At 47.9% G+C, this 14,602-nt stretch overlaps 1 protein-coding gene across 2 annotated transcripts; it reads left to right on the top strand.

Annotated features, from left to right (window-relative positions):
* The first annotated feature begins 1,338 nt into the window (after window positions 1–1,338).
* LOC100382650 (uncharacterized) lies at window positions 1,339–13,899 on the top strand. 2 transcript variants are annotated; one of them, XM_035959321.1, is made up of 14 exons: window positions 1,339–1,562; window positions 1,654–1,734; window positions 2,473–2,541; window positions 2,615–2,678; window positions 3,051–3,130; window positions 3,224–3,307; window positions 3,431–3,515; window positions 3,638–3,723; window positions 3,825–3,946; window positions 12,142–12,202; window positions 12,457–12,612; window positions 12,687–12,788; window positions 13,075–13,116; window positions 13,218–13,899. In XM_035959321.1, exons 1-14 carry the CDS (start codon window positions 1,437–1,439, stop codon window positions 13,335–13,337), a joined length of 1,278 nt encoding a protein of 425 aa, XP_035815214.1. In that variant the 5' UTR covers window positions 1,339–1,436; the 3' UTR covers window positions 13,338–13,899. The 2 variants fall into 2 exon arrangements, with proteins under 2 accessions (XP_035815214.1, NP_001348600.1); NM_001361671.1 differs by having other exon boundaries at window positions 1,359–1,562; window positions 12,514–12,612; window positions 13,218–13,446.
* The last annotated feature ends 703 nt before the right edge of the window (window positions 13,900–14,602 follow it).

Raw genomic sequence — 14,602 nt, 5'->3', positions numbered from 1 at the left:
ATATAGCGATAATTATGTTGTAATGAACTCTACTAATTATAATGTAATGACCTTTTGTTGGTTCGGTGTTTATGTGTTTCGTTTTTTCAAACAGAATCTGCAATCTCAGAATCTGCGTATCCAAACATCTAGATTCTAACCAACAACTTTTCTCCACAGCAGGCGAACCAAACATCTAGATTCTAACCACCAGCTTCTCTACACAGCCAGCTTTTCTCCACAGCCACCTTTTCAGAAAAGCTATTCAGAAAAAACCGAACCAAACAGGCCCAAGGTGACTCCGGGACGTGGATGTTTAGGCCATAGGTTGATTCCAAAGAAATATAAGGGGTATTTTTGTAATAGTGTTGACATACAACGATATCAGAAACTGATGCTTTATAGTAGTAGAGTTTAACAAATTAATTCCTTTTCTAATTGTTTTATGCTTGAGAGCCCTCCTCCACCAATCAGCAAAGAAAATTTCATTATGGTTAAAGGACCAGAACTCTTCTGATCATAGAAAGAGAGCCGATCTGTTATCAACACCGATTCTAAATTACCAACAATAGATTTTTTCCATGTGAGCGGTGCGCATGTTTTCTAAACCAAAAAAGCTTCACATATGACCACCTGTACAAAATGTTAATGTATGTCCATTGTTACCTCTTGTTGAACTAATGAGTCATAAGCTATGACTCTTGAAAATCTGATTCTAGCAATAAAAGATTTCATACGAACAAGGAAAAAAGAATTTTTTTTATCTATTTTTAGGACAATTGCATCTATTGGGTTCGTATGAACAAGGGAAAAGTTTTTTTTTGCATCTTTTTCATTTTTTGGAAGATTACATCCATTTCCATTGTTGTGGAGGTTTGCATCCATTTTAGGGTTTGTTTGTTTTGCTCTCAATCCAAATGGATTTGGTGAGATTGTGTGAATTTCAATCTCAAACAAGTTAAAATCTTTCATATTTTTTTTCCAATCCCATTCAGTCCACATGTGATAAAAATAATCGAATAAACCCTTAATTAGCCGTCAATTGGAATCTTGAAGTGTGTTTGGTTAGATGTACATGAAGCGATGGAAGAGACGGTCACAGTTTCTAAGTATTTAGATAAGAGTTACGTGAGAGCGAGGTAAACACCAGAGTAATTTTTTGGTGGTGGCGTGATCCAAAAAAATCGAAAGGACAATATTATATTGTCTTATTCTACTTTGGCATCAAACAAAGCACATCTTTCATTCGACAGAATTGGGGTCATGCAGCCTTACCCACCCTTTCCAGTTCACCAGGTTGACAGTTGGGCCCACGATCCCTAGCCCATATTCAATCAGACTGAGCTCCCACGCCGTTTCTTCTCATCACGGCACTTCCACTGGAGGGCCACACTTCTCTTTTGAGGACCAGTCCACCGTCCACTCCCAGAGTCCAAAACCCTACGATCCGCGCCACCATGCCGCGCCTCGCCGCCGCCGCCGCCGTCTCACGCCGCGCCGGCGAGGCCCTGCGCCGCGGCGCGTTTGGGGGACTGCGGCCTCTCTCCTCCCTGCAACCGTTAAACGCCGCCTCCAGCGACGAGGTAACTAAGCGCCTGGCCGGGCCCGCCGTCGTGGCATCCTCCTTTGCCAATGGAGGCTTGGGGTTCGGTAGCTGATACGTATCTTGCGCAGGTGCTCGTTGAAGGAAAGACAAGTGCGCGCGCTGCCGTGCTCAACCGCCCTGGCTACCTCAACGCCCTCACCACCACCATGGTTCGTCCCCATTTCCTCGCGTACTATAGTAGGTAGTTGTTGGTGCGCAGTTTTGTTTTGGTGGACGGTGGTGATTGGAATTCTCATTGTTCAATGAAATGCTTTACATTGAAGAATTCTCTTCAAAGAGGGCAGGAAACTCCTGCAATTCACCTAACTTAAGAAGAAAAGAATGGACCCAGCTTAGGCCTTGTTCGGTTATTCCTATTCCATGTGGATTGGATGTGATTGGAAAAAAATTATGAAGGATTTTGACTTGTTCAGGATTGAAACCCGCTCAATCCCACCCAATCCACATGGATTGAGAGCAAAACGAACAAGCCCTTATAGGGAAACTGGGCCCAAAAACCTTACAGCTGCACTGTTTAGTAGGAGGAAAACTAGCAAAATGCTTTACATAGTTGTGCGGTGGTGGGGTTCCGGCTCACTGAACTGTATGTGTGCTGTTTGATCAAATGAGTCGGTTGTCATGCTTCATAGTGGTTTGGTGCCCCTGCTATCATTTGCAGAGCACGTGTATAATTTAATGCCCAGGGAGTCATTCATGCTAAGGTGGAGCTTCTGCAGATTGGCTTAGTCCCTTTCTTGCAATGCAAATGATTCTTTGGCTTAGTTTTTTTTCGTGTGTCGACATGTTGACTTTATCATTTTTTCTGTCCATGGGTGTATATATTATAGCTTACAGCTTCACATTGGAAACAATTGATCTGATGCGTGGTAAAATGTCTGTCTTGATAGGGAGCTAGGCTCAATAAATTTTATCAATCATGGGAGGACAACCCAGACATTGGCTTTGTCATGATGAAGGTACGGTGCTTCATCATTTCAGTTCTGCTAATATCACTGACCAAATACAAATTGAGTTGTTCATTGCATGAAGGGCAGCGGCCGAGCATTCTGTGCTGGTGGGGATGTTGTTAGATTACATGAACTTATCAGTGAAGGTGGGTGGTTAGGCCCTGCATAGCATATAGTTCGTATCCCATTGTGAACTGTTGATAGTAATCATTCCATTATATTTCTGTCACCTGCTTATCCTTTTTAGTGAACTGTTTGCTTTTGCTTTCACAAAACAGCAGCAAGCTATTACGATGAGATAATTCAGCAAAATAACTCTCCATTTGCTTGCTTGTTGAACCCACTTTATTTTTCTCTAGAAAAGGTCAATGGAAAGAACACAAATCAAAGGTTTTTTAATCCAATTTATTGCACAAGAAGTTTCTCAATTTTGGATGGTCCACAGTAAACTTGTGCATTCCAAAAATGTTTTGTGATGTCCAAATTTACCTTAAATTTGATCTTTTTTCCTTTATCAGGCAAGCTGGAGGAATGTAAGGATTTTTTCAAGACTTTGTACATGTTCATTTATTTTCTGGGCACGTACTTGAAACCACATGTAAAGTATATGGATTCAGAACTATTCTCTTGTTATGATTCATTATAATATTTTTTATTTGACATCTGAGATTGCATTTATCTGCCAATATAGGTTGCCATTCTTGATGGCATTACTATGGGTGGTGGTGGAGGTGTTTCCATCCCTGGAACATTCCGTGTTGCAACTGATAGGACAGTATGTCACTTTTATTTTCTATATATTTCTGTGGCGAGTTTGTTATTTTCCTTTTGATGCTTCCTCTATTTCTTGAATAGTTTCCAGGCAGGTATTTGATAATTTTTTACGTGATGATTTCAGGTCTTTGCAACTCCAGAAGTTCATATTGGATTCCATCCTGATGCTGCAGCCTCCTTTTATTTGTCGCATCTAACTGGCCATGTTGGTTAGTGCTCTTATGTGGAGTAACTTCTTATCCCTGCTACTTTTTAGGTGGTTGTGCTGTAGTCTATTGCAAAATAGGAATATGTAATCGTTTTGCTACATTTCACACTGGAAGCCTTGCAGGGGAATATGTGGCCTTGACCGGTGAAAAGCTTAATGGAACAGATATGATTGCTCTTGGCCTTGCTACACACTATTTCATGAGTGGCGTAAGATTCTTTTTAATATATGTCTCGTCTTGTGAAGTTCACACATTTCTACTGGTACGTTTAATTAGTTTATGAACATTTTGTGATTGTTTTTTTGACAGCATCTGGATCTGATCGATGAACGACTTGCAAAGTTAGTAACTGATGATCCATCAGTTATTGATTCGTCCCTTGCACAATATGGAGACATGGTTTATCCGGACAAAAAAAGCATTGTTCATAGGTAATCTATTTTACCGAACATTTCTCATCAAACACTTTACCATGTGTCATCACCATGACTGCCAGCAGCTCTAATTATGACTCAGCAATACTAAGCTGTTCGCTTGAGCTACTTTGTAGAGGCTGCTGCTTTTTGTACAGTAATACACAGTAACCTCTGAGAGTGAGCTGCAGCTGCAGCAACTGCTGCTGCTACTGCTGCAAAGAATGGCTGCCGAACAGCTTCACTGCTTTGTTATTCCAAATCATTTTTGGGTTATTTGGATACATAATTTTTAATCACACACCTAGTAGAAAAGGTACACATGTTATGTTCAGCCATTTATGAACAAGAATTGAAAGCTGGAACCATTGCCTTTTCTTTATAGAATTGATTCTAGCATGGTGGGCTTTCATCGATGTGTTCCTTTCCTTCATGCCATTACTTTTGGGCATGTCAATTTATTTTCTTCGTAAAAAAGTTATATTGGTTAGATTTATATAGTTTGAGATGATTCTTAGAGTACCCTTCTAGGGTTTTGGGGTTAGCCCCTTGTAATTACCGTCACACCCTTGTGTAATGGGCTAGGCCCAATATCTATTGATATATATACCAGTCCCAACCCTAGTTAGGGTTTCCCACTCCAACATGGTATCAACTAGCTGGGTCTTCTTCTCCAATAGCACAACCGTCGGGCTCGCACCCTCCCTGCCCGGCTGCCCCCCCACCTGGCCGCGTCTTCCCTCTTCTCTGCTGCCCGACGCGACTCTCCTCCACCTTGCTGGCGCGCCGCCGCCGGCCTAGCCCCTCCCTCTGCGGCCTAGTCCCTCCTTTCCGTAGGCTCGCCGAGCCTCTGCTCGCACGAACTGCCGCTGGTGCCATGGCGGACCTCCTTGGCGTGGCTGCTAGGACAATGGCGGATCTCTCCGGCGCGACCCTCCTTGCAGCCGTGGGCGCGGTCTCGCCCCACCCTGCCACAACCGTTTTGGCCTACCCCAGCGCCGACAGCCTGCTCCCCACCAGCGTTGCCCACCTCCTTCCAGCAGGCCTGCTCCCAGGCGCCATCGCCATCGATGTTGCGCTCGACCTTTTCCCCGCCGCGTCGACCACCTTGAGCGTAGGGGGTTTTGTCCCCAACCCCCACACCAGCGAGCTTGTCTGCTCCAGGCCGGTGCCGCTGGCCCCTGGATTTGTGCCTCCTCCCTCAGTTCCGTGCGCTGCACCAACCCTCACCATGGCGCCTCTCCCTCTCGCTGCGGCTTTCACCAGTGTGGGCCACCTCACCGCCAGCGTCGTCAACAGCATGCCCACCGACAGCCTCCCCACAGGTGCGGGCGCGAGCGCCCCCTTCGCCACCTCTACTGCTGCCGGGACGAGTGCACTCTACTTTGCATCAACCGACCTTCTCTCCACTGCCGCGGCAACACTACAGGTAGACGTTTCCCCAGCCACCTGGACCGCGTCCTCCCTCACCCACGCCAGCGTCCTCGGCCCTGCTCCCATGGCCGCTCTCGGCACATCCACCGAGGTCCCCCCACCCTCGGTGCCTCTGGATCCGCCCAAATCCGCCACGCCCGCTGTGCACATCCTCCTTCACGACGGCTAGCATGTCCGGGGTACATTCGTGGCATTTGACCGGGCCATGAACCCTATTTTCCATGACCGCGTCGAGCTCCACCCTAAGGCGGGCCGCCACGTGCCTGGGTCGCTTGTTTCCCCCCGTGCTGTGATTGCCTCCTTGATGATCGAGCTCTTGTTGCCTCGTGGCTTTGTTGGCGCACCTCCCCTGGCTCTCTCTTCACACACCATGCCTCTGCCACCCCTCCCTCTCCCATCGATTGGGTGGTCGACACCAGAGCCTTCTTCCACACCACTCCTACCACCAGCTCGTTATCCCACCACCATCCTCCACACCCCTCACATCCTCCCTCTATCATGGTGGGGAACGGTTCCACCCTCCCAGTCACCTCAGTAGGTGCATCGGTTCTTTCGGGGCCTTTCTACCTTAACGATGTCCTTGTTGCTCCCCATCTGACTCATCCCCTTCTCTCGGTTCGTCGTTTCACTAGTGACAACTACTGTTCTATAGAGTTCGATCCCTAGTGCCATGCTCGCTCGCTGTGACAGCTTCGACCCCCTCTACTCCATTCACTTGCCCTCCAGTTCCCCCATCGGTGTGTCCTCCCCCCTTGCTTACCACCACCTCCACCATCTGGCACTGTCGCCTTGGCCACCCTGGATCTGACATGATGTCCCAGCTCTCCAGCCGCTCAGTTATCTCCTGTAGTAGCCGAGGCTCCTCTGAGCGCCTCTGTCATGCCTGCCAGCTCGGCCGCCACTCTCGTCTTTCATTCTCCACTTCCCCGTCTATGGCTGCTCAGGCTTTTGATCTTGTCCATTGTGACCTCTGGACCACTCGTGTCCTTAGCCTTTCTTGTTACAAATACTACCTTGTCATTCTGGATGACTTCTCTCGTTTTCTCTGGACTTTCCCACTTCGGCTTAAGTCCAACACCTTTCCCACCCTTACCCACTTCTTCGCATGTGTCTCTACCCAGTTTCGTCGTCCGGTTCATGCCCTTCAGTGTGACAATGGCAGAGAGTACGATAGAGCCCCCTCTTACGACCACCTTTGCGTGTTCGGCTGTGCCTGCTATCCTAACACTTCCGCCACCGCTCCCCATAATCTATCTCCTTGCTCCACTCGCTGCCTCTTCCTTGGTTACTTATCACTGTCTTGACCTCGTCTCCCACCACATCCTCATCTCTCGTCATGTCGTTTTCGACGAAGATGTGTTTCCCTTCGCTGGCTCCTCCTCACCCACCAATCTCGACTCTCTCCTTGAGTCTGCTCTGGTTCCCCCTCCACCCCAGCCACCCCGCCCGCCTTGTGCCTCTACCCGCGCCACACACTGCCTCGACGCCTCTGCTCGCGCCTCTTCCCGCGTCACGCGCGACCACGTCGACCCCGCCTGCGCCACGCGCGGCCCTGTCGACCACAACCGCGTCACGTGCGGCCCCGTCGACTACGCCTGCGCCACATGTGGCCTCATCGATCACGCCTGAGCCATGCGCGGCCCCGTCGACGAGCGCGGCCCGCTTTGTCGACCCGCCCTCGTCTGCCATCGCCACGGGCGAGCCTCTCCCTCAGCTCCCGCTGACCCGGCCCCATCGACGAGCGCGGCTCGCTTCGTCGACCTCGCCCTCGTCTACCACCGCCACGAGCGGAAGACACCCTCAGCTCTCGACGCCCCGCTGGCCCGCACCGAGCCTCCCGTGTACCACCCGGTTGCCATCCACCGTGACCCCGGGCACGTCCACCTGATGGTGACTCGCCGCGCAACCTGCGTTCTACGCCCCATCGATCGGCTGATCTTGGTGGCTGACACGACTGCCACTCTTCCAGACGCCTCCGTGGCCCCCTCCTCCGTTCGCGCCGCCCTCGCCAACCCCCACTGGCATCGCGCTATGGAGGTGTACGCGGCCTTGCTGGCCTACCACACCTGGGACCTGGTGTCGCGTTCACCAGGCACCAACGTGGTCACCGCAAGTGGCTCTTTCGCCACAAGCTGACATTGGACGGCTCCCTCGACCGCTACAAGGTCAGTTGGGTCCTTCGGGCTTCACCCAATGCCCCGACGTGGACTACGATGAGACCTTCATCCCCGTCGTCAAGTTCGCCATCGTTCGAGCCGTCCTCGCCCTCTCCCGGGACTGGGCGATCCATTAGCTCGACGTCAAGAATGCCTTCCTCCACAACACTCTGACGGAGACTGTCTACTGCAGCCAACCCACCGGCTTCATCGATGCCGCTCGTCCATATCTGGTTTGTTGGCTGAACCGCTCCCTGTAATGGCCTCAAGCAAGTGCCAGTAGGCATGGTACAATCGCTTCGCCTCCTTGGTCTCTATCGGCTTCGTCGAGGCCAAGTCGGACATGTCCCTCTTCATCTACCGGCGCGACGACGACACCGTCTACCTCCTGCTCTACGTCGATGACATTGTGCTCACGGCATCCACCGCCGACCTTCTACATCGCATGATCGTCGCCCTTCATCGGGAGTTCGCGATGAAGGACCTGGGGCCCCTTCACCACTTCCTTGGCATCATCGCCGAGGCTGGCCTCAGGGTCTCTTCCTCCACCAGCGCTAGTACACCATCGACATCCTGGAGCGGGCTGGCATGTCTGATTGCAAGCCTTGCTCCATGTCTGTCGACACTCAGGCGAAGATCTCTGAGGACGATGGGCCCCCGGTCGCCGACGTGACGTCCTACCGGAGCCTGACCGGCGCGCTCCAATACCTGATCTTCTCGAGGCCCGACATCGCCTACGTCGTCCAGCATGTGTGCTTGCATATGCACACCCCACGGGAGCCCCATCTCACCGCTCTCAAGCAGATTCTGTGCTACCTCCGCAACTCCCTCGACTACGACCTTCTACTCTGACCCTCCCCGACGTCGGAGCTTGTGGTCTACACCGACGCTGACTGGGCTAGCTGTCCCGACACACGTCGGTCCACTTCCGGTTATGTCGTGTTCCTGGGCGCCAGCCTCGTCTCCTAGGCTGCCAAGCGACAGCCTGTCGTCTCCCGCTCCAGCGCAGAGGCCGAGTACCGTGCTGTTGCCAACGGCGTGGCAGAGGCCTCCTGGCTGCGCCAGCTGCTCTAGGAGCTCCACAACCCCCTTTAGCGTGCCACCCTCGTCTACTGCAACAATGTTAGCGCGATTTACCACTTCACCAATCCCGTGCACCATCAGCGCACGAAGCACGTGGAGATCGACCTGCACTTCGTCCGCGAGTGTGTCGCTGTCGGTGACGTTCGGGTTCTTAGCGTCCCCACCACGCAGCAGTTTGCCGACATCTTCACCAAGGGGCTACCATCGAGTGTATTTACCGATTTTCGATCTAGTCTCAACATCTGTACATGATAGAGTTGTGACTGCGGGGGGTGTTAGAGTACCCGTCTAGGGTTTTGGGGTTAGCCCCTTGTAATTATCGTCACACCCTTTGGGATTGCCTTCCTATGATATGTCTGAGTTGGAAGCCCCTTTTCGTCTGAACTCAACCTCTATCACTTTGATCCCCTAAAATGGATGGGGCTGAAAATGTTAAAGATTTCAGGCCCATTAGCTTGATCCACAATTTTGGTAAATTAGTTACCAAAATCCTACATCTAGATTGGCCAGGAGGCTCCATGGGATGATATCACCTAATCAGAGTGCTTTTTATAAAAGGAAGGTTCATCCAAGACAACTTTATGCTTGTTCAGCAAACCACAAGTTTTCTTTATCAACAGAACAAGGCAAGTCTGCTGCTAAAACTTGACATTACCAAAGATTTTGATTTTGTGTCCTGGCCCTTCTTTATAGAAGTTATGCAGCACCTGGGCTTTGGGCAGCTTTGGAGAGACCTCATTAGTGGTCTGTTAGTCACCTCCTCTACTCAGGTTCTATTGAATGGCTGTCCAGGATGTCATATTCTGCATAAGAGAGGACTACGTCAGGGAGATTCTCTCTCACCCATGTTTATTTTAGTAATGGATGTCCTTGGTTCCCTGTTTTCAAAGGCTGAAGAAGAGGGGCTGCTGCAACAACTTTCTTGCAGAAGAAAACTTCACAGGGTCTCCATGTATGCAGATGATGTTGCTCTCTTCTTGCATCCAACTCCAGCTGATATGGCTCTTACTCTTGATATTTTAAAATTATTCGGGGATGCATCTTGATTGCACAATAATGCACATAAGTCAAATGTCTATCCTATAAGATGTTCTGAACAAGAATTGGCAGATGCACAGAACATGCTACCATGTGGACTTTCTGCTTTCCCTTGCAGATATTTGGGACTGCCCTTATCCTTGCATAAGCTGTCCAAACAGCAGTTCCAACCAACTGTTGAGAAGATTGCTGATCAGCTCCCCAATTGGAAGGCTGATCTAATGACTAGAGCTGGGAGGAGAGTGCAGGTTCAGCATGTTCTCACAAGTATGATGGTGTACCTTGCCATGGCAGTTGATATTCCAAAATGGGGTCTAGATGCTATTGATAAAATATGAAGGGGTTTTCTTTGGAAGGGCCGGAAGGAAGTAAGAGGAGGTCACTGCCTCATGGCTTGGGGAAGAGTTTGTCGTCCACTGCAGCTTAGTGGGCTTGGAATATCTAGTTTCCCAGAGCTATGTTGGGCCCTTCGAATGAGATGGCTCTGGTTGCAGAAGACAGATCCCACACGCCCTTCGTCTGGTCTCCCCATTAATGTTCTGGAAAGGCTAGAGCTTTCTTTACAGAGGCGGTCCTCATTGAAGTGGGAGATGGCACAAATACAAAATTTTGGAAGGATAAGTGGCTACATGATAAGAGAACTGAGGACCTTGCTCCAAGTTTATTTAGTATTATACCCAAGAGGTTCATCAATAGTAGGACAATATATGAGGCAATTACAGACAGAAAATGGATCTTTGATATTAAAGGACCACTGACAGTGAGAGTCTTAACAGAATATCTTCAGTTATGGGATATGATTTCAGGATGGCAGCTGCAGTCTGAGGTTGAGGATAGACATGTTTTCAGTATTGCTCCAAGCGGCACCTATTCAGCTAAGTCTGCTTATGAAGGGTTGTTTCTGGGGTCTGTGGCTTTTCCTCATTACAAGAGAATTTGGAAAACTTGGGCCTTGCCAAAATGTCGTTTTTTCATTTGGTTGGCTGCTCAAAAGAGTCTGGACAGTAGATAGGCTTGCTAAAAGAGGGCTGAACCATCCTGAGAAGTGCCCCCTTTGTGATCAAGAGGATGAAACTTTAGACCATCTCCTTGTTACCTGTTCTTTCTCGAGGGAATTCTGGTATCTGCTACTAAGGAAATTTGGTCTGCATTCTCTTGCTCCACAACCGAATGTTGGCTCATATCTGGTTTGGTGGGAAGAGGTGGGGGCTGTTGTTAATGGACTCACCAAAAAAGGACTTGCTCCCTTATCATCCTGGGAGCCTGGATTTTGTGGAACCATAGAAATAAATGCGTCTTTGATGGCTACAGCCCTAATGTTATCATGAGTCTTAGAGCTGCTGATGAGGAAAGAAAAAAAATGGGAGATTGCTGGTGCCAAGGGCCTTTCCCATTTGGCAGCACCATTAGCTGAGAATTAAGGAGGCCTTTTTGGTTTCCTTTGGTAGCTGTCCTATTTTGATGGATTTTCTTATGTATGCTTGCTACTGGCCTCCGTAGGGAGGCCTCTTGTATTGGTCTTCTTAAGACCACCCCTTTTTCTGCTTAATATATAATGGGGCGTAGTTTTCCTGCGTTTTCGAGAAAAAAAAAAAATAAAAATAAACTAAAGCACGGGCTAATAATTTGAGATAACAGGTGATGGTGTGGAATCTGGTTCAGACCAACTGCAAGATGAGAGTTTCAGTTCGTGGTGAAAGCCACTGCCACCATCATGGTGGCCAATGTTTTTAAGGTGTCGCCTAGGCGTCGAGGTGGTGGGCCAACGCCCAGAAATCCTGGGCGCCTTGCTCGCCTAGGCGTCCAGGCGGCGGTCCAACGCCTTGCCTTGCCTTACGCCTTAAAAACACTGATGCTGGCATCCAGGTCCTTCACTGCCGACCACATCACGGTGTACACGAGCACACGGATAGCCCGGAGCAGTGGATAGGTACGATAATAGCTGTCTGTCAGCGAGCAGGCTGGTCCGCCCCCTCTGATCCTAGTCATGCCTTTGGCCCTTTGCCACCCCCACACTTAGCTTGCACAATCTGCCACCATCGTCAGTCGTCACACCTCGAACCCCTGGCCTGACCCGAGGCTGCCAACACATATTGCCACCAGTCCAGTGTCCGCTCCATCTTGGTGTGTGCTCTGCCGCAGCACGCGGGGCAGCATTCCCAGCATCCTCCACACATGGATTCATGTCCACCACCACTGGACTCTGCACCATGGCACCCTCACTGTCACAGCCAACATCCACCAAACTCGCCAGAGGCGTTGGAGAGATTGTTGCCGTACATGTCTGCCACCAGCACACATAAACGGCTGAATATGTTCTACACAGTTCATCAGTAAGGCATGCAAAAGAAGAGCACCTTGCAGTACTTTTTTTTCACGAGTGTATTAAGGGCCACACATTTTTAAGTAGGCGAGATGTACTGTAAGGATTAAGAGTGTACCTTTATATTGCGTATATCATCTTGATTGTCATCCTTCATTTTTCCATTTGTGTTACCTTAGGCTGGAGGTGATTGATAAATGCTTCAGCCATGACACAGTTGAAGAGATTGTTGATGCCTTGGTGAGTACTGATTAAGCTGTTTTTTACTGTTCTTACATACATCATTGTTTGATTGATTTGATAATGAATGAAACATGAAATATTATTCATTCATATATACTATTTTGTGGCTTGGTTTGTGACCTTTTGCTAGCGTCTCACTATTTACTGTGAAACTTTCATGAATCTTATAATTAACCTTTGATGGAAACTTACCATATCTTCTTGATATGATTCTCATCATTGCAATTTTACTGCCCTGTATGGTGTTGGAGTGTTCTGGACTTCTGGTCAACTTGGTACGATTTAAAACTAAGTTCCGGCATAATCAGGAAAGTGAAGCAGCCAGCTCAAATGAAGAATGGTGTATCTTGGCGCTGAAACGATTGAAAGAGGCCTCTCCGTTAGCTTTGAAGGTTTCACTGCGATCGGTAAGTAGAAGCTCTACGACCTCAGCTGTTTGTCCTTGAGCTGTTTACTGAGATTGTTTCTGGCCATGATGTAGATACGCGAGGGTAGATATCAGACACTTGATGAGTGCCTTGTCCGTGAGTACCGCATGTCCATGAATGGAATCTCAAAGCAATTTTCTCATGAATTCTGCGAGGTATGTTCTTAATGCTTGCATTCTTTCCAGAAGTTCAGAGAATATCTGTAAACTACTATGGTTGATAAAGTGATCATTGTTGCCAGAAACTTCTAAAACTTGAAGAATGCATACTATCAAACTTGTGATCTGGAAACTGAGAGGTTCCTGTCACTAAATTCGTGAAATTATGGAAGCTGTTTGTTATAGAAGTGAATTATAATTGAGCATTTTATTTGTTGTTCTTGTTGCTGGTTAAAGGTTGCATCTTTTGTTATATACTACTTATTTTGCCATCACTGCGTAGGGAGTCAGAGCACGACTAGTCGACAAGGACTTCACTCCTAAGGTAATTATTTTTGCTGTTCTGATTAATCGGTTCCTTGTACTAGGAAAACAATTGTCCTTTTTGATATGTATAAGTTGATTTATACGTATTTGTTGTCTCAGTGGGATCCTCCTGCCCTTGAGTATGTTACGAATGACATGGTTGACGCATACTTCGCACCTCTTGGCGATTCGGAGCCTGAGTTGAAGCTGCCTATAGAATCGCGAGAGGCATTTGTATGATCACAAATCATTCCAAGAACCGGATCATTGCAAGGACCGGACTGGGACCTGATAAACGTGTTATAATCTGTGTAGCCATTATTTTTGGCAGCACAACCAGCCCGATTGGACCAACTATTCACGTGCCGTATACTCATTCAGACTATCTTCGCTAGCTTACCTATACATATATTCAAACTATACTTTAGAAACAGTGCAATGTACTATGCAAAACGGTGCAACAGTGTTTTGGTTGACCATATGGGTGTAACGTACAGTAGTTCATCTATAAGGTCACCAAAAACACCGTTTTTATACTGTATATTGTACTGTCTGTAGAGTATAGTTTGAATATCGGTATAAGTACGAGTAAGCTACCAGAGATGAGGTTTTCTGCGGTGTGAAACTCAGCATATCATCTGCTGATTTGTTCACATGAATGGAAACGACCAGTGGAGTACGCGAATCATTTCTGATTTGGAGTCTGTTCTTCACGAGGGAAACCCCGTCTACAATTCTCTGGCTCTGTATTCCACTGCCACTCACTTGTCAGCAATAGCAGGCTGTTGCAGATGTTTTTCCTTTTCTTTTTGTTTGTGCGACTCCTTGCATCGAATCACTAGCTAGGATGACCTAGGTGCAACGTTGATAACATGAATATAACTCCTAGTTGCAGCAATGGAAAGGCGATGGTTTGTAAAACCGAATCAACAGCCTAATTGCGTGAGCTCCTAGTCGGTCAGCGTGGGCCACCGGTCAACAAAACGCTGCTGACAGGTGCAACCTCCGTCTCGAAAAGAGTATCATGTAGCTATGAATCCAAATAAACATTGTCTATATATATGTGCTCGCTTTCGCTTGTACTCGATGCAAAGAATCACTGCCTCGTTGGACCTGGACAAGTTCGAATTCTCTTTTCTAAACTTTGGAGCTAAAAGTCTTGAGTTCCAATCTATCTTAAATTAGAGTTTTAAAGCTTTACATAAATTTCAATACTTTAAAAAAGTTGGAGTCTAAAAATAAACTAAAATATTTTGGAAGTTTTTAGAGCTATAAAGTATTTTGTCCTTATAGATTGATCTGTTCAGTGAAGGAAGCTTCACTATGATGTGTTAATGCCAATGGAGGATATGTTGCATGTTTGGTGCCCAAAGAAATGAGGATACTGGAACTAGCTTCTGGGTCCAAGGATACCTCCTTCGCCTTTCACTTTCATCTCTTGATACCGAAATTCGCCTAAGGTCTGGCCTTCTACTCTACTTTGATTCAGGTTCATTTGTCGAGAG

The sequence above is a fragment of the Zea mays genome, chromosome 1 (genome assembly GCF_902167145.1).
Source record: "Zea mays cultivar B73 chromosome 1, Zm-B73-REFERENCE-NAM-5.0, whole genome shotgun sequence".
Taxonomy (NCBI): Eukaryota; Viridiplantae; Streptophyta; class Magnoliopsida; order Poales; family Poaceae; genus Zea; species Zea mays.
Note: the sequence above shows the minus strand (reverse complement) of the source record. Positions and strands in the feature narration are given on the sequence as shown.